The 19,002-nt window shown below is 37.3% G+C and overlaps 1 protein-coding gene across 5 annotated transcripts in view; it reads left to right on the top strand.

Annotated features, from left to right (window-relative positions):
* cxxc5a (CXXC finger protein 5a) overlaps positions 1 to 19,002 on the top strand; it is a 29,105-nt gene that overhangs the window by 1,711 nt on the left and 8,392 nt on the right. For all 5 annotated transcript variants that reach the window (XM_078931324.1, XM_020708873.3, XM_078931325.1 and 2 more), the window contains one exon: positions 8,583 to 9,581. In XM_078931324.1, the coding sequence (XP_078787450.1) occupies positions 8,787 to 9,581 (795 nt within the window). In that variant the 5' untranslated portion in view covers positions 8,583 to 8,786. The remainder of the gene's footprint in view (positions 1 to 8,582; positions 9,582 to 19,002) is intronic.

The raw sequence follows: 19,002 nt of genomic DNA, 5'->3' as shown, positions 1-19,002 counted from the left end.
GTGTTTTGGCATCCTAATATCTGAGGGAAAGCATGTTTAAGTCATAAATATGCATTTAAAAAGCTTGTCATGTATTTAAAGCTAAACATTGGAAGGTAACTACAGTTTAGGCATCAATGATGACATCATTTTCTGGGAGAAAGTGGATCTGACTTGTTTAGGTGCTGAATTTGAATGAAAAACAAACTCATCATTTGTGCTTTAGGGGTTTGGTTTTAAAGTTCTGCCAACTTTTTTTTTTTACATGACATGACTGATGCAACTCTGATGGAAATGCTCTGACTCACTCAGGTGTCTTAGGGGGATCTCTATAAAAGTGATCATTTTTGCTTAAGATATAATTCCTAAAACTTTTCCTTTTCTTTTTTGAAGTTACCAGAATGCGGATAAAGCATGTATGTAGTTTAAAGACCCACTTCGATCATCTTTTGATCTATTGTTAAAGCCTTGTCAGTGATCTTTTAATTATGATTATGCAATTTTTAGACAAAAAAAAAAGGACAATTTCTAGGACATATTTGCTGCAGAGTGGCAGTAGTTCATCAGAAAATTCGTTTCTGAGTTGCGGGCAGGACCGTTGGCGTGGAGGTAAGCCTCCGCTCATTTCCCATGATCCCTTAGTTCACACTCTCTCCTGCTAGCTTACAGCCACTCTCAAACCCAAGCTAACATTAGCAGTGCAATAAAAATAATATAAGAGCTAGCTGTACAGTTTTCAGCCAGTTGACAGCTCAGACGAGGAAAAAGAAGATGCACGTGGATCTATGTCTGTAAGTGGATGCGTCAGAATGGAGTGGAGCAGGGAGCTTGTGGCCAGTCGATTTTTGTACATAACAACTACAGGTTTTTTCAAACTGCATTTTTTTCCTCTTCTCTTAAATCACCACTATTTGAATAAAGAAATACTCAGAAACAAAGTTTTAATCCTAATGTTTTATACACGTCGTCTATTATGAGAAAAATGCCACAAGAACATGTTAAAAAACACCAAAAACACAATTTTCATTAGAAAAATATCTTTCATCACGTTGAAAATGATACTGAATTCCCACAAGTGTAAATAGTCAGCTAAGTTCACAACTCACACATTTGGAAACACACTTCCAATAGCTGGTGTTAAAATGGGCAGCAGAGGTGACAGAGCACACAATGCTCACTATAGGTGAGGCGAGATTGAGTTTTTGGTTTGTTCAGGAGGGTTCGTTGCTAATCGAAAGGATTTGGAAGAATCTAAGTGGAAGCCACGATTTTGGCTGTAAATTCTGAAACTCCAAAGCTTTGACTTTCTTTGTTACCTCAATCTGCAATAAAAGTGGTGCTACACACTTCTTGAAGAAAAATAAAGTGCAGCCATCCTGTCAATGTGGCTTTATATTTTCATAACCAGTGATGGGTTTTGTAAAAATCATACTAATCCACGCAGCAAAATATGACAACAGGAGAAACACGGGAAACTAATTCATCTGATTGTTTCACTTTTTTCACATTCCTATTTAAAGTTTAAAAGATTCATAGATTTTTCTTGTATCCATAGTTTAAAAATAATGTAAGAAAAAATCAGTTCATAAATGGATGTAGCTGGCAAATGAAAAAATATAGATAAATGCAAAGTTAACGTGTCATTCAGCATATGATTATATAAATACATTTTAAAATTTAAGCCACAAACAATATTTTTTAGGAGAAATTTAATTTTTTAATTAAATTAAATGTTTAAATGCTAAAGACCATATTCTTCCATCCCACCACAAATCCTTGATATATTGAGTTTGGGAACCACATTTCAAGGAAAATTATTTTTAAAACCATTTGGAGTGACCCACATATTTATTTAGGAAAAAACAGGTTTTATAACATTTTTTATTTAAAAACTTTTTTTATGATAAGTTTTAAAGTATCTTGACCTGATTATGTAAGGAGAACAACAGTTTTAGAGGGAGACAGACTTCACTTTTGTCAGTTGCATTTTCCGCTGCTTTGTCTGTTTCACAACTGCATAAATCCACACTTAATGTTAATGTTTTTATCTCCATCCACACTACTAAAAACTTTGTTCTGTTAGACATCATTAGATTGACACAGTTTATCTAAATGGAGTCACACATCTGATAGAGACCGCAGGCTTACTCTACAGACCCACTCCGATGAAAATAGTGTTTTTGATGTTTTAAGCATGTTCTGATGCATCTACTTGCAGACGACTAGATCCATGTACATTGTCTTTTTTTTGTCAGAACTGGCATCTGGTTTAAAACTATATGGCTAGATAGCTCCAGTATTGCTCGCCAGTTTTGTTGCACCCCTAATGTTAGGTTGGGGATGTAAAGGGCTATAAGCTAGTGGGAGCGTGCAAACAGATAGCTCAGTTATGGGTGACAGGAAGAGGGAGTGGGGTTTCTTTGCACCAAAAGTCACAGTCACAACTCAGAGGCAAATTTCTGGTAAACTACTGCCGCTCTGCAGAAACTATGTCCTAGAAAACCACACAGTTATTTTTAAATTTTGTCTAAAAGCAGCATATTCATAATTAAAAGACCACTGGGAATGCCTTTACAATAGATGAAAAGATGATCGGAGTGGGCTTTAAGAAAAAACTGGCAGCTGCCAATCAGATTGTGGATAATTTGGTTCCTTGCCCTAACAATTGGATGCATGCATCCACCAATGAGTGCAACATACCAACATACATGTCAAATGTCATCCAAATGGGTTTTTTTTCTAAAAGGATTCAATAGTGAAAATCAAGTGTAAAATGTCTTGACAGCATTTTGAAAGCTAAAACTGAAACAGCATGTAGCGTTTCTAATTATTTAAACATACTTTCTGAATAGAACACTTCCCCTACAGCAGCACACTGCCGTTATATGGATTGTTTATAAAGCTGTTCCTGTAAAGGATCATATTATAAGAGTTTGATAAATCAGGCATAGCAGATGTGACCAGTCTGGACCTGTCAAAGCAGCTAGGAGTACACACTACACCTGAGTTTTGGATCTAAAATGTGGTTGTTCACACATCACCAACGCACAATGGCCAACAAATTGTTGGAAAGAATTGCTGTTAAACCATTTCAGCCCAAATTATTGGATCATACATCAATAGCACATGTGAACACTACATTACCCATAAACACTAAAGATAAAAAATTAAAAGGAAACAATAAACTATCTTAGATACTGTCTATTTCTTGATCTATACCTGTGTTAAACCGGTCTGTATAAGCTAAGATTTGGGGTCAAAGAAGGACTAGGCTACTAGGAGAAAAAAGTGATGAAATTAGAGGTCAGGGTAATTCACAGGACTATTTTCTGCTCAAGTAGAGATGTAATTGTTCATTAGACAATGTGCTCATAAGCCCTTTCTGTCATTGTTGTGTTGAAGGGACATAAGAGGCCATGATGGTGGAAGTGAAGAAAAGTAATTAGCTGAAAATTCTGCCATGCTTAAGATTTATGATGATAGAAAGAGTGTGACTGACAGGGGTGAGGGATATGTGGCACATCAACAAATCAGCAGTGAAGGATGAGGCTAAAAAACCGTTGTTGCCTCTGCTTTGAATTCTATACTCTGAGAAAATCCATCAAAGTTTAGCTTCTAAAAAAATTGTCATTCTCGTTGTATTACTATATTTTTGTCATCCAACACATTACTGCTGAGAGTTTAAAGCACTTCCTGTTCCTAAAGTTTACAATTTTAAATGCACTACACTTTAGGAACTGGTGTTGTAGGATCCAGTGTGCAGTAGACCAGGCTTGGTGTCAGAAACCTAAATGTTAAATTAATAAAGTAGACGATGGGATAACCACGGACGCAACAAAAAGGTGACAAAGCATATGACTTGACAATGAAGAACTGAAAACCAGACATTTAACCCTGTAAAGCCAACTATATTAAATTGTTTTGGAGTTCAGGTGTTTTTTAAACCCTTTAAAAAATCCACTTATTTATTTATTTATTTATTATTATTATTATTATTTTTTTTTTCTTGCAATATCACATTTTTAATGATATAGGCTAGCTACTATCAATTATGATTGGTTGGGTGATCCAGTACATCTTGGCCCACAACAACGTAAGTTTGGGACGCAAAAATATTGACATAAGTCTTCAGGATTTGTCTCAAATTTGATCCACACATTTTTAGCATGGTGTAACTGTATTATAAATAATAATTATCAACATATTTTACAATCTTTAAACACAGCAACTAGTCTTTTAAAATAAATTAGTAAAAATAGATGAGTTAGTCTCACCATAAAGTTCTGAAAATTAGAAAAACCTTTCCAGGAAGAAGTGAGATTTCATGGGAGCAGTCATTTTGAAAAAAGCAGGGAAATACCCTCTACTACCTCTAGTGGAATTATGATGAATACAGGGGAGAAAACAGACCATGTTATGTACATTGGGATTTTAAGGAAAGCTTGGATCACGCTAATTAAATAAGAGTCTCAAAATGTGTGCTTGAGACAAGTGGTTGTACAGGGTTAAATAAACTTAGGGCAATTAACATTAATCAAGACAGTTGTGAACGATTTACAACGTAAACCTGGTGTGGCTGACAAAGAAACAAGAACATGACAAAAACAGAAGAACATCACAAAAGTCCAAGTGCAGAATCCTCACATGGATTTCATTATTATGGACAGCAGGTCATCTACTGGACTAAAATCGAGTTTGTTTTCCTTCTTTTCATAAGCAATCAGTGTACATTCAGAACATAACCTCTTTCCGGACGTGTCATCTTTGAATCAAGAAGCTCAGGTTGTGTTGGTTTGTAGCTTCAGTCACTGTTTGTGGTTATGGTTTAAATTGGTTGATTTTTCTTAAATAAACTTTTTTTTTTGGTATATAATTATTTTTGCACTAACATATCAAGATATATTTTACTGTTCTGCAATTAACTGGTAAATCATCCATGGTGTACCCTGCCTTTGTCCAACTGTGCTTAGGATAAGCCCCAGTATCATTGTGACCCCCATAAGTGACCATGTAGATTTGGAAAATGGTAGCTAGGACGTATGCTCCCCAACCCCTTATAACATATGTTTATCCCTGAGCCAAAGAACAGTGTACATATATTTAAATCACTGCTGTTTATGTTGTATTTTCTATCACAGTGATAGAAAATATTAATAGGAAAGGAAAACATTTTAACAGCTCCAACACTAATTTTAAAGGCAATCCAAAAAGAGGTTGGTCATCAACAGTTTGTTAACATTTTTTTTTCATTCTGTGGAATGACATCAGCATGCACAGCAAAACAGGGTAAGAAGGCGGGACCAACAAGTTTGACAGCTGGATCCCCCCTCCCGTAAAACCATTGTGGAGCTGAGAATTGAATGTGACCTGTCACCATGCTTTCATTTCAAATTTTAGGGTCAAATATAACCTTAAATAATTCAGTATACAAAGATCTGCTGCAAACGGTGGGCTAGGGTTAACTATCTTTTATATTGTCAAGTACCATTTTTTATTAAAGGATATGGGTTCTGCCTTGCTTGGGGAGTTACTGAGTAATTGCACTTGGCTGCAGATCCTTACATTTTTAAAGTAAACTTGATCTGGAAGTCAAAGGGTTTTCCTTTTCGGTCAACGCCATGATTGTCAACTGACTGCCGATATTCTCAGAATTACCAAAGACACTTTTGTGGGTGCATTTGCACCACAGTCTGTGTTTGTATCCCAAAAGTTAGAAAAAGTTCTGAAGGTTTATCAGACACTGCAAGTGGTAAAATACCAACAACAAAAAAGAAGCGATAGATTAGGTAGTTTAAACTGATAAAGGGCATCCTTGATCGGGTTTTCTTAAATCTTCTTTCAGAGCTAATTTCTGTCAACTGTTATTATTTATACAAGCTGTAAATTAAGCTAACCATCAAAAAAAACTCACCAATGAAATTTAATCAACAAAGAAATGCCACAATTAGGCTTAAATCCTTCAATTTTACCCACACATCATCAAAGTCCTTTATCCGAGTTTCCAAATTCATCGTCATTATGGATTTTTACAGACTCCGTTAAGCAAAACTAAACATGCCTTAAATCCCTGCGTTAATGAGTAAAAGAGAATCTAGCTTCGTGTCATCAATGTCAAACAAGTAATTATGCAGCAGCACAGTTTGATTCATTCATTCTTTACAGCCTCAGCCATTAGTCAGGCCATAGATATTTTTCTGAATATCACATTTCGTCACCGCCATCGTGCTGCAACTGTGGTAGGACTGCCATAAAAACATCAAAGGTATCAAAATTTAGTAACATCTCATTGACCTTTATATTTTGGAGGAATTTTTCAGGGATTAAGAGTGATTGGAGGCCTGTAAATGTGCTCTCAAGTGTTGTGTTACAGCTCATCTGGTTTTATTCATGCTATAAAATAAGAAGTTCCTTAACGATATAGGTTTAATGACACAGATATATTTAGGATGTGATTTGTCAAGAGTTGTTTATTAAAGGCAAGTAGAAATATAGTTTTCTAAATGCAACAGTAAAAAAAGTTTGCATAATTCCACAAAGTTTTGTCATATTTCTTAGGGTTTCTCTTGCTTTTCATCCACACTTTTGAGCAGATGATGTTGGAGGTTTGTTTGGAAGCTGGACTCTGGTCACTGCAGCAGGGTGAGAAACGGAAAGTGCTGAGGCTCTGAGGTGCTGGCTCTGGTTCGCTGGCGCCACATCCCCCTGAGCTGCTGAGAATGTGGGGGCTGTGCTCCTGCCTTTGAAGCTTTACCTCCCACTAATTCTGGCCTTCCAATTTCCACACACTGCACAGACACCCCCCACCCCCCTTCCATCCTCTCTCCCTCCCTCTGCCTTTGTTTCCCTTATAAGGACTTGCCTGGCCATTTCCTCTAGTTTTCCGTGGGAGGTGGCGTGCTTGTTTGTGAGCACGGACAGGTCACAGGACTAGCTGTATCATCGTTCTTTTGAAAGCAGGAAACTTCTGTTGGATGCATTCCTCTCCATCCACTTGGGAGTCCCTTGCTTTTATCGTACTTCCCCACAGGTTGCTCATCGTTTCAAGAAACCCATTTTGAGTCATCGGGCATGGGTTTAGCTGAGTCAAGAGAGCATAATAACAGAATCTACTTCAACGAAGGCTAAAATGAATAGACTGAAGAAAGACATTTGACTGACAAAACTGGACATAAAAACCAATCAGCAAAATTAAAAACTCAGGTTTCCAATTGAATAGACCTTCAATACATTACATTGGGAAAGTGTAACAAGGTTTAGATTGATTTTATTTCTCCTATTCTGATTCACAGGTTGGCACAATTAGATTAATAATAATCAAATTGATAGTCAATGAAGACAACATTTTAAGGAATTACTGAACTGAACCAGGTCACTGCAATTCATTTGAACTAATTCAATATTAGGTTGTTCACAAAAAGGATGAAGATGAAACCCCATTGATAAGAGATTTCTATGGATCAAAATATTAACTCGTGACTGAAGGAATTTGCATGTAAGTAATTGACAAAAAAATGTAGATGTGTTGTTCAAAAAATATGAACAGAATCGATGTAATCGATGCAACCATTGACTGTAGATGAGAACTATGACTCCTCCCACCCAGGAAGTAGCCACTGGTTCCAAGAAACCTATTATTTAATTTGAAAATGTATTCAAGTTATAAACTGACCAATCAGAAGGCTCATGTTGAACATTCAAAGTGTCTGATTGACACTTTCAAGTGGAAAGGGTGTGGTCTTCCAACTAGCTCACTCGGTGAGAGTGGCTGCCATAAAAATGTTTACTCGGACCAATCACTGTTTACTGACTTCGTCTGACTCCATCATGGCAAAGTCCATAACACGAAAAAAATGGCGACTGATTTGACTTCATTGTATTGGAACCGGAAGTAAGTCGTTATCTATGGGTGACATTACACCCACTCGGTCCAGTTCTCATATACAGTCAATGGTCACAAAGGATTAAAAGTCATGGAAAATCCACAAAAGTGTCTGAACAAACCCTTGATTCATACAATCAGAATGAACCAAAACATGCGAGTTCTCTTCAGTTACAGAATGATCTTTTGTTCTTAGCACGTTATTCATTAAATGTTATTATTCTAAAATAACATTGATTTACTGGATTTATAGCATGGCTTACCTGGTAATTTCTTTGCTAACCAATCAGAGAAGCTGCAGGGGAGCAGGTAGTGCGTGATGGACCCAGTGTTTAAAGTTTGATTAGTGAATTGATGCAGGATAAGAACAGCCTTTGGCCTCCATGAGATCTGCTGTAACAAAGTCATTTAGAAAATAATTTCTTCACAAGTGTTATTTGACAAAGGCACTATAGATGTGTTCAACGTGCTGCTGCATTTTCTTTAAGCAGCACTTTGCTTCTCACCCCTTTGCCTATGAAATCTGTAGTGTTGTTCATTCTCAAATTGGTGATGATTTCATTTTTCCATCGCACAACGCAGTGATTAACTCCATTACTCAACAACACCAAACTGAGTGGGCAGTGTATAATCCATTAAGATGTGGACAAGAACCTTTGTTTTCTGTTTCCACAAAGGGATTTTTAAAAGTCTTCCATGTACGCTTGTCTCTCCCTGTCTTAAGCTTCCTGAAGGCTGATGGAAGAACGTGGATGAGGGCTGCACTGTAGAGGGGCAGAAGGCTTTGGGGCCTGCCTGTCATCGGCTGGCTGATTCATCCATTTCAGTGAGGCACCACTCTCACAGGGGGGCACAAAACGGACGTTCGTGGTTTGTACCTGCCCCCTTTCCACCTTTACCCCAAACCCAGGCACGTACGCTCTGGACCATGTCTAGCGGGCTGTCGGAGGGGGGCCGGACAGAGGACCTGGAGCAGAGTAGCTGCAAGCAGGAGTCTCCTATTACCGAGCGCAGGAATCGCAGCGGCATCATCAGCGAGCCCCTCAGCAAGAGCCTTAAGAAGTCCCGTACCCTGTCCCAGTACACGGCCGTACCTTCTGCCACCACCAATGGACACACAGACAGTAGTGCGGCTAAGAGCCACACAGCCAAATCTCAGCCACCCCCACCACCCCAACCCACGGTTTCTGCACTGACAGCGGCAAAGTTGGACCGAACCTTAGAACAGGTTCTTGAGGGACAAAATGGCCTGCTGCATTTTGCCCAGGCAGCAGCATTGCTAAAGCGAGCCGGTATGGAGCACATGCTCCTGCCTGGGGGCATGGGAGTGGGAGTTGGCGGTGGAGACGCAGGCTCGGGGGCTAGCGACTTGGAGGGTACGTCTGTCACGGATGCCGTAGGTGGTCCTGTTGACTTCCCATATGGAGTAGGGGGTGGCTTCCCCTTCAACCCGGGGCTTTTCATCATGACGCCGGCTGGAGTGTTTCTGGCGGACAGTGCGCTGCACATGGCCGGCCTGGCCGAATACCCAGCACAGAGCGAGCTGGCCTCTGCTATCAACTCCGGTAAAAAGAAAAGAAAACGCTGCGGCATGTGCCCACCTTGCCGAAGGCGGATTAACTGCGAGCAGTGCAGCAGCTGCCGGAATAGAAAAACGGGCCACCAGATCTGCAAGTTTCGTAAATGCGAGGAGCTGAAGAAGAAGCCTTCCACTGCTCTGGAGGTAAGAGGGTTGCAGTTACTATACTGTATTTCTTTGTTAGCAGTTCTCTAGGGTCAAAATCATTTACTTTCAGAGGTATATTTTCTTCAGAAGAGTGATTATAAAACTCCAATCAGCAATAAAACCTGTCTTTGAGTACAGTTTCCAATAAATTATTATAGGGCAGACATAAGATAAACTCACACTTGCAGATGAAAGATCACCAACAAACGGCTAGAATGCTCCTTCCCTGTGCAAGAAATGATGGGTGGATGTCTCTACATGCATTGGAATGACAGGTGTAATGAAGTGCAGGGGCAGGTAGGGAGTTATGTTACTCTCAAAAGTATTTTGTGGCTCTAAAATAATGTCTGCATATATAAATACGTTTTGCAATTCGCATCTACAAATAAAGTTTGTGCTTTTATAAAAAAGAGAAAAAAGGGCAGAATAATGTACTTATGCAATACAAATTTCTTGTTTTGCTGAAATGATTTGTGGCTGTAAAAATATAAATATGAAACATGTGCACTTGTGTAAAAAAGATGTATGGCTGTAAAATGTTTTGCACACTATTTTTTTCAGGTCCTCATAACAGCACATAAACATGTATGTGTTCACACACACTATATAGGCACACACACACTGTCACACAAATACACACAGATCCACAGATATAACATATTTTAAAATACAACAAATATTCATTCATTCATAACTAAAGTTAAAACCTTGGGCTTTTTGACACAAATATTTATTTTAAACTGATTAACCAATCAGCACCTTCCTCCTGTCAGCCACCAAGTAGCGCGCCGGCCAATCAAATGACCAAAATAGTTTTTTTTTGTTTTGTTACTGACGCATGATATAAGTTTCTACTGTCAGTCTATCATACGTTCAGTGAACCAAGCCCTAAAAAGGATCCGTAAAGCCAGACTCACTTTCAAGTCACCGTGGTTTTTGTGATGATTGTGAGAGACTAAGCTATAAAGCAATGTCAGCAGAGGCTCCAGAGCTCTTAAAGTCCCATTTTCAATTTGTTCGATTTATTCGATTATTTTATAATTTATTCTGAAATAATCTTAAAAAATATAGGTTTAATTTGTTTATTTATGTTTTTTAGTTCAAAATCACCTGTCATTTAATTTTTTCTAAGTTGATCTTGTTTAAATTATTTCCCAGCAGAATTGTATTTTGAAGTTGTAAGGTTATGTTTGGTAATAAATCATAGTCACACACAATGGCTTATAACACTGTTGCTCTATTTGTTAAAACAAATATTCATACATTAAAAAGGGGTTTTCTTCTCGATGTTAGGAAATGTGGCTCAGTGAGATGATCCCAAACGCACAGATCCAGTTCAAAAGGAAAAAACAAAGACATACTATGATAAGGCTGATGTTTCTCTAGAAAAATGGAGACATCTAAGATCTGTGAAGTTTAAAAGTCATCTTGATGACCGTCTGGGTTGACTGACCCTTATTTACCCCAGCCATGATGACTGACATTAAAAAGAAGCTCTATGTTTAATCAACAAAAAATTACCGAAAGGAAAAATGGAATGATTTTTTTTGATTGATTCTTGTATCATTTTTTAAAGGGGCAGCACACTAATTGGATCCTGACATGAGAAAGATTCTGATTGGTTGATCAATTTAGACTGAATATCGCTGTACTTATTCCTGTCAAAGTCCAAGCCTGTAATAAGGTTTTATGTTTACTAAAAACTCATTTAGAAACACTTATGCATGTTTATGTGCTGTTATGAGGACCTGAAATATTAAATATTAATACATATAAAAAAACAGAAAAAGAAGGATTTTGATGTGGGCATTTTTAAAGCTCAAAATCTAGGCTTTTTTTCCCCACAAAAACATCTTGTTATAATTCAATGACAATTTGTTTTAGTTAATGAAAAACATTATTCTATTTTTCTATTAATTTACACATTTTTACAATTAAAGAACTTATTTCATATATGTTGGCAATATTTTAAAACCACAATATACTTTTTGAATGGATATAACTCCATGGAAACTTCAAGGGTCTCTTTTAACTGTCCACCATCGCAGCATTTTTCATGCAGAACACCGCTTCACTTCCTAAAAGGAAAACCTGCACTTCTTATATTTCTCATTACTTTGCCTCTCAGTGAAATCTGATTACTTTCAAGTTCCGCTTGTCCTCGCTTTAGCAAAGGCAACACAAATGAACGGAGGTGCGCGTTGTGGTAGAGTGGCAGTAATTGTGAACGTGTGTGCAGTATGTGTTTGCCTGTCAGCATACACGTGTGGGCATGTCTGTGTATGCGGCTGCATGTAATGAGGTCCATCTGGCTGTCATCTGGAGCACCAGGTGTCAGTGTGGCACACGCACCCCCTTTTTTGCTGCCGCTGTCCTTCTCTCCGGTGACACTCAGGCTCATCTAAATGTCCCTCCATCTATCCTGTCGGCTGCCTCCATCACACTCAGTAGCCTAACTAAGCCTGGCTGCGCTGATAGAACGACCCTTCATGAAATCAATCTGAGCAGACGTTACACATCAAAGAAAAGACTTTTATAGACACTGGTGTCATTTTGCCACAATATAATAAATTGACAGACATTTAGCTCCGTGTGAATATGAACCAGTGGAGAGACTAATTGACGCAGACTGTGTCTGTGCTTCCAACTGCTAATGGCTTTACTACGATCTCCTCATGACGTTGATTGACAGTGACAGGTTGGCCTCATGGCTGCAAGCTGACAGGTTTGCTGTGCAGTCTCAACGTTTGGCCCTTCTTTGCAAAATTCTCCACAACTGTGAGCCAAATAAACAACCCTGACTAAAGCAGACACTTTTATGTGTCTTTGCACTATTAAATACAGTTTAAGGCAAGTTGATTGATTGTCTGAATCATTCTTGTTATCATCCAAAGGCAAATACCCTTTAAAGTGCAAGTTAAGTGATCTGATATGGAGAAGGTGAAGTTAATGTATGTCCAAGGTGGGCCAGATTTTTTTAACTCTTTCTTTATTTCCGAATTTTTTAATGTCAATAAATGTCCTTTTCTTCTCTGTAAATTTTTCATTCGAGGTCTTATCAGACTAATATTTATCACTTTATTCCTTAACTTCAGAGTTCACTGATATTTCATTACAGAGGAATTAAAGCTTCGAGCTGCTCTGGTCAGAACACAGAATTGTAGGTTGAAGGTATATATTGTCTGATCAGCTGTTTAAAGAAATAAGGTAGATCACTGAATTAGTTAGGAATAATTAAAAACATTTATTTGTTAAAGAATATTTCTCCTCTTGTCAACCAAGCTAAGGAAAGTTTTAAAAAGCTAAACATGTTTTTATATCAATCAATCATTATAACTTACTCTTTACACAACTCTTGTGTCTTTGAGTGTCAGTCTTTCAAATTTAAATGCACCATAGTTCAGTCTCTTTTGGGTCAAAATGTGTTCCTGAAGGATATTGATTTATTTTTTAATGCCTTGTGCATCAGTTTTGTCCGTTTTAGCTGGGATTTAATTTCTTAATATAGTTTATTTATTTATATGGCGCATTAACATGACCAAAGTCAAACAAAGCGACATCCAATAAAATCTACAAGCGACAAAAAACAACAATTAAAAAGTTACAATAATTTAAAGGTAAGATAGCAAATTATAAAATAAATGCAATGGTAAAAGAAAAAAATGGCAATAAATTTGGTTTTAATATGTTGTTTTAAAAATGGACTGCGAGAAACCAAAGCTAATCAGGACAAAGAGCAAACTAAGAGCGAGTAACATGGGAAACTTCAATATTCCCCCAACATTCACTTCAGATGTTTGACATGGCTTCACCTTCTCTGTTAATCGATGCTGCAACAACATTTTCCCATTTATTCTGCTTTCAAACTCCTGTTGCATTTCAAACAGGTTGGATCCTGCAAAAGACTGCTAAACTATCCACGTAAGGAAGAAAAGCATCCACCGTAGAAGACAGTAATTCATCTCAAACAGAGTTCAGAGTTCAAATTTACTGCTCTTTGGAAAATTAACAAATGGCTGCAGATCATAACCAGTATCCAGTTATGTGCTGATTTTCAAAGAAAGGTCCAACCAGTCACAGGTTAGAGTCGTTAACAAGCTGCACCATTAATGATCAAGAGTTTATAATTTCAATCAAAGTTGCATCTATTAAAGCAAACTTAGATAAATCAAAGGAGATGACGTGAAGCAGCAAAACGTTGTGCTGCAGTGGGATTTCACATCATCTCGGATATCCTTCGTCTCAGCTTGGAAAGGTGTGTCTTGTTCTTCCTCTTTGGGCTCTCAAACTCCATTTGCAGTTGAAAACCTCAGCGATGACCGCAGCCACCATGAGTGTGAAACTGAAATGTGTTGCCAGAGACAAATTAAGGTGCGCTCAGCTGTGAATCCCGAGCTCAAAGGTTAGTCTGTCTGTTCTTAAAGAGGGGGAATATCAAGAGTGCAAATGCAACAAGACCAAACACAAGAAGCACCATGTCCACACCTGTCAAGTGCTAAAATATCTTGAAATTTGGTTATTAAATATCTTTGACATCCCAGAAAGCTATAACCTTACAAGCAAAACAGTGCACACAAATCAAACATCAGCTTTCCAGTTTCTTAATGGCCTGGGTCAAGAAAGAAGAAGTTATGTTTTAGCTGCAAAGGACAGTACGTGTGTCTCTTCATTCACATTGTTGTTGTGATGTGTTGAAGAGTTGTTATGTGTTTGTGGCTTTGGTTAGTGTTATACAGGTCATCGTTCATATTCGGTACTTTGTGATTCTTTGTGGCAAAACATAGCCCACAGTTTAGGAGGCTGCAAAAGACTCAAACTGTCAATGAAGGTTCTCGTTCATCCAGGTGGTGTAGTCTGGAGGTTGAGTCATCAGCTGGACTGAAAATGTAAGTCCAGCTTGACATGGGAACTGTTAATATATTTATTAATCCCATACAAGCAATTTATAATAAAAAGAAAAAAAAAATTGTTGCACATTATGCCATTTTACTAGGATTCGCTTTCAGTAATGCAATAAGAACATATTGCAAATATCAAATACACATATGTATAAAAAACAAGAAAAGAAATAGAAATAAGCTGGGGTGGGTTAAACTCTACGAGAAAATGTATAGAATCTCTCACATATAGACAAGGTTTTGATTGCTTCTTGCTTCTCAGTATACTGATTTAACTCAGAAAAGAATACAATGAAACAGGGTTTTCGACCAGTGAATTTACATCTATGAATGTGAAATTTGAATGTGAAATTTGGCCAAAATGAGCAAGAGATTTAGAAGTAAACCACAGTCCTTTTGTTTATTTTTTTGATATTGGACATCTTTGATACAAGACATCTTTCCAGAATAAAACCAAAACAAGAATCAATTTTATCCCTAATGAAATCACACATCTTCTGCCAAAACATAATTTTAAGACAATACCAGAAAAGATGGATGACTGTTTCAGGGGAATTGCAGCAAAAACTATCAATGTTGTGTGTGTATCAATGTTTAATTTAAATCTATTTTAAATAAACATTTCAGCTAGGTAAATTCTGTAAGCAATTTATAAATGGCTTGGAAAGATCACCCCTTATTTGGTCACTTTCGATTGGAGGGCTGCAAAACACTCAATAAACTGTTAATAAGAACACTGTTAATATATCTATTAATCCCATACAAACAATTTATAAATAGCTTGTGAATAGGATTAAAATATGCTAATAAATGTCTTTATAAGCAGCTTAATACCACATTACTCATGCTTGTTAATGTCTTATAAGTAGTTTATTAAGGAATATTTTAATGTATTTATAAACAGCTTATTTAAACTTGTAAGTCAGTTGTAAGACATTTACAAATGCTAATTAATGTACTTATAAGCAATTTACTAAAACATTACTAGTGCTTGTTACTGTCTTATTAATAGTTTATTAAGGACTCTTATTATAAAGCGTTACCAAATATATTCTATTTACAATAAAGAAATATAGTATTGCTGAAAGTTTTGTGTTAAACTTTACAAACACAAAACTTGGGAGACGTTTGATCTTGTCACATGTTTGTGAAGAAACCTGCTTGGAAGCATTTTTCTGTTGGACTAAGAGTCTGCTAAAATCTTTGATTTTAGACTGGCATCACTTTGTTACCTGGCTCTCCTCTATTTAGAAGTTTGACAGTTTCTCCACATGAAGCTAAGTTTTCTGAAGTTGATCAGGTCACGTTTGTTCTTTCTCTTTGCAGTGTTTACACTGAAATTCAATCAATTCATTTCAGAAGTAAAGAAGTGAGGTGTCCATTATCAGAATTAATGGACGACGCAGAGACGTAAACCATCTGACGCCAAGTGCGGGGAAATTGCTTCTGCAAAGTCCAAAATTTTCTGATAATAGACGAGGCGTCTATTATTGGGCATGATCACGCTCATACTATGGCCATATACAAAATAAATAAATATTAAATCATTTATTAGTACTTTAATCGAGTAATTTTTAGGCTTAAATCATTTTTCACAAGAGACTGACTATTTGATACTCATTGTCATGGCATCGACCCCGCTCTGCTGCAGTGGAGGAAAGTGGTTTACAGTTTCCCCCTGTATTTTGCAGAGGTTTAAGGACCAGAGACACCCATTAATACGCAGAATCTGCAAATGCAGAGAACCACCCCTGCAGCCGAAGAATGTCCATCACCAATCCTTACTCTTCAAAAACCCTTCTGAAACATTTCTTATGCTTTGTAAAACAATTATTAAAGAACACTGGAATATTGCTCAAAATAAAAAGAGTTTTTCTTCATTCGGACAAATTGATCGTACGGTAGCGTACGTAGTAACGCACATTAGGAGTGTCACTCTGTCTCTCTGTGCCTTAAAACCAGGAGCTGTACTTCCTCCTTCATCAGTTAAGTGTGAGAGGGACTCTTCTTCTAGAAGAGGCTGGTTTTATCCGTCATCCAGATGATTATTCTCCGCAATTATGTTCTTCAGCGTATCGGGAACTTTCCGGCTGCCTCTGAGTCAGATAATGCTATTTCTCCATGCAGGGGCACATACTTTGATTGGTATCGATTCAGGAACCGATAGAACCAGCTCTTGCTCGCTGTGAAATATTCTTTGGAAGCCGGGAAGGAAGCCGGCAGGTCGGCGTGCTCTTCCTCTCCGCTCTCCTCCTCAGAAATTCCCGCAGCACCTCCTTCGGACGCAAAAGTCTCATACAAGTTTCATGAGTTATCTGAGCTTTTGTGATGAACCAGAGGATTCAAGTGACTGAAAAAAGAATCTCCAAATACGGGAAACCGTAAATATTGAACCATGAATAAGTGAGGGAACACTGTATAAGCTAATCGTCATTTTAAGTGATACAAAGCATCATTTCAGAGGGGAAAGTTCACCTCTTACAGCTTGTTTTTACCCAGATAATGAAGTAAAAGTTTGTTTCAAAAAACAAAGTCCACAAGTAGTTTCCTAGATCCCATTTAACCATTAACTCTGATCATTAAACAATCAATTTATTAATTAATAATGTATCAACATGTTTTACTCTGTTTCAAGTAATTAGGTAAGCAAGATAGATAGACAGGCAATGAACTTTTTGAATTTAAATGCAACATTGCAGCTGATCATAACATCTAAAAGAAATACTGACATGTTTTCCACATGTCAGAGATAATTTCTGTCTTGCTGTTGTAATCATCTGTGCACATGTCCACCTGTGTTCCATTATCTATTATCACAGACAGGCGTTTAGGTCAACGCAATGATATAGAACATTCTGGCTATGTAACCAAAACCTCTTTTTTAGGTGTCCATTATTACTTCCATCAGAATCAAGTATTCACCCACATCAAGGTATAAACCTGCCTGATCCCTAACGGGGTCTCAGGATGCCTAGAGCCTCTAAGCTATTATTGGGTAAAGGATGGGTACACCCCAAGTCAGGTTTGCTGTTGGTCATAGGAAGCATTTTTTTCTTTCTTTTAATGACTGCACTAAGAGATTGTTTATTTAAGAATTACACAGTGGACAACCATTGACCAGCCTGATCCTCACGACTTCAGGACCGACTTTCTTGGTCCTTCAGACCTGGATTCTCTCTTTGCTGCAATGGACAGAAAAGTCTGCTAACACAATACAACTAGAACAAATCATGATAATATTAATGACTAATATTTACTTACTCACTCGTTTGTACTCTTAATCAAATGCAATGAAGATCCCAGAGTTACTTTAAATGTGTCTTTTTTCACCACACTTTTAATTTTTAAAGGTTGCAAGTTTCAATTTCAGTTTTTAACAAAATGCCTATGTATATTCATTTTCTTTTATTTTGGAAGGATATTTCTTTGTGATCATAACAGCTCTGGTTCTGTCAGGCAGTAATTATAAAATGTACTTTAACTGTAGTTTTCTTCCTTTACTCCCTTGAGCAGAGGAGTAGCTGTTTCTGAAATTCGTTATTGCTCTCGTCTCTGATGCTTTCCCAGTTAGCAGACTGTCTGAAAAAACTTTATTTGGAAGTCAACAGCTCTTGTTCTGCATGTGATTCGATCACAGAATCCAGGCACCCAGGCTGCACTGTCAGCAAGTTTGATGCTACTGTTACAAGCTAAATGTCAGAGGGGGCGATTAATGGCAAATGTGCCATGTCAAAGAAATAAATAAAAGGGGGGGATCTAAAAAGTCAGAATTTACAAAAAATGTTTTTATTAATTAAGTTGTTAGCTTTTCTTATAATTTCTTATTATTTTTAAAATTTAACAATCATAGAAAATAATGGAAATGTAGAATCAAAGAATATGTTCTGGGTCTTTGGACTGATGTTTATTTAGATGATGTGACAACAGATTAAATCTGACAGTGATGGTATTTAACAAAAATAATAATAATAAAGTGCAGTGTGGGGAAAAAAGGATGTCTAGCTCCCTATAATTACGGTCAGATGCTCAGAGGAAAGTGAAACCCAAAAGCGATATCTCAGATTCTCCTGAGCCACTAACATGTTAAACAAAAAGGTTCCTAACTCTACAAATAAACAGAATTAAAACAAATGTGGCTATTTTAAAAGAACTGAAAAGAAGTAATAACCCATTTTTGCTATAAAGACTTGTAGAACAACCATTTTTGGAGGTAGGAGACCAATGACGACACTTTTGGAAGAAGCCAAACTAAAGTGTGGTGCAGTCAATGAGTCAACCATAAACTGATTTGCATAGAGGGTTCTTGAGTCAAATGTGACTGAAACTGGGTCACACAACCTCACAATGATCCCATGTATTTAATGCAGCAGAAAAATGAAAAAATAAAAGTTGAACAAACGTAATTGGGCAAAATGTTGCATGATGAGCTGCCAAGAATTTCATATGCTGTTCCTGCATTTTATTTTGTTTGGTCAAAAATGACAGTCATTTTGAATGAAAGTGGATCTTTTCTCTGCATG

The sequence above is a fragment of the Oryzias latipes genome, chromosome 14, assembly GCF_053564925.1.
Source record: "Oryzias latipes strain Hd-rR chromosome 14, Olatipes_Hd-rR_3.1".
Lineage (NCBI taxonomy): Eukaryota > Metazoa > Chordata > Actinopteri > Beloniformes > Adrianichthyidae > Oryzias > Oryzias latipes.
This window is presented reverse-complemented; position numbering and strand designations above follow the sequence as displayed.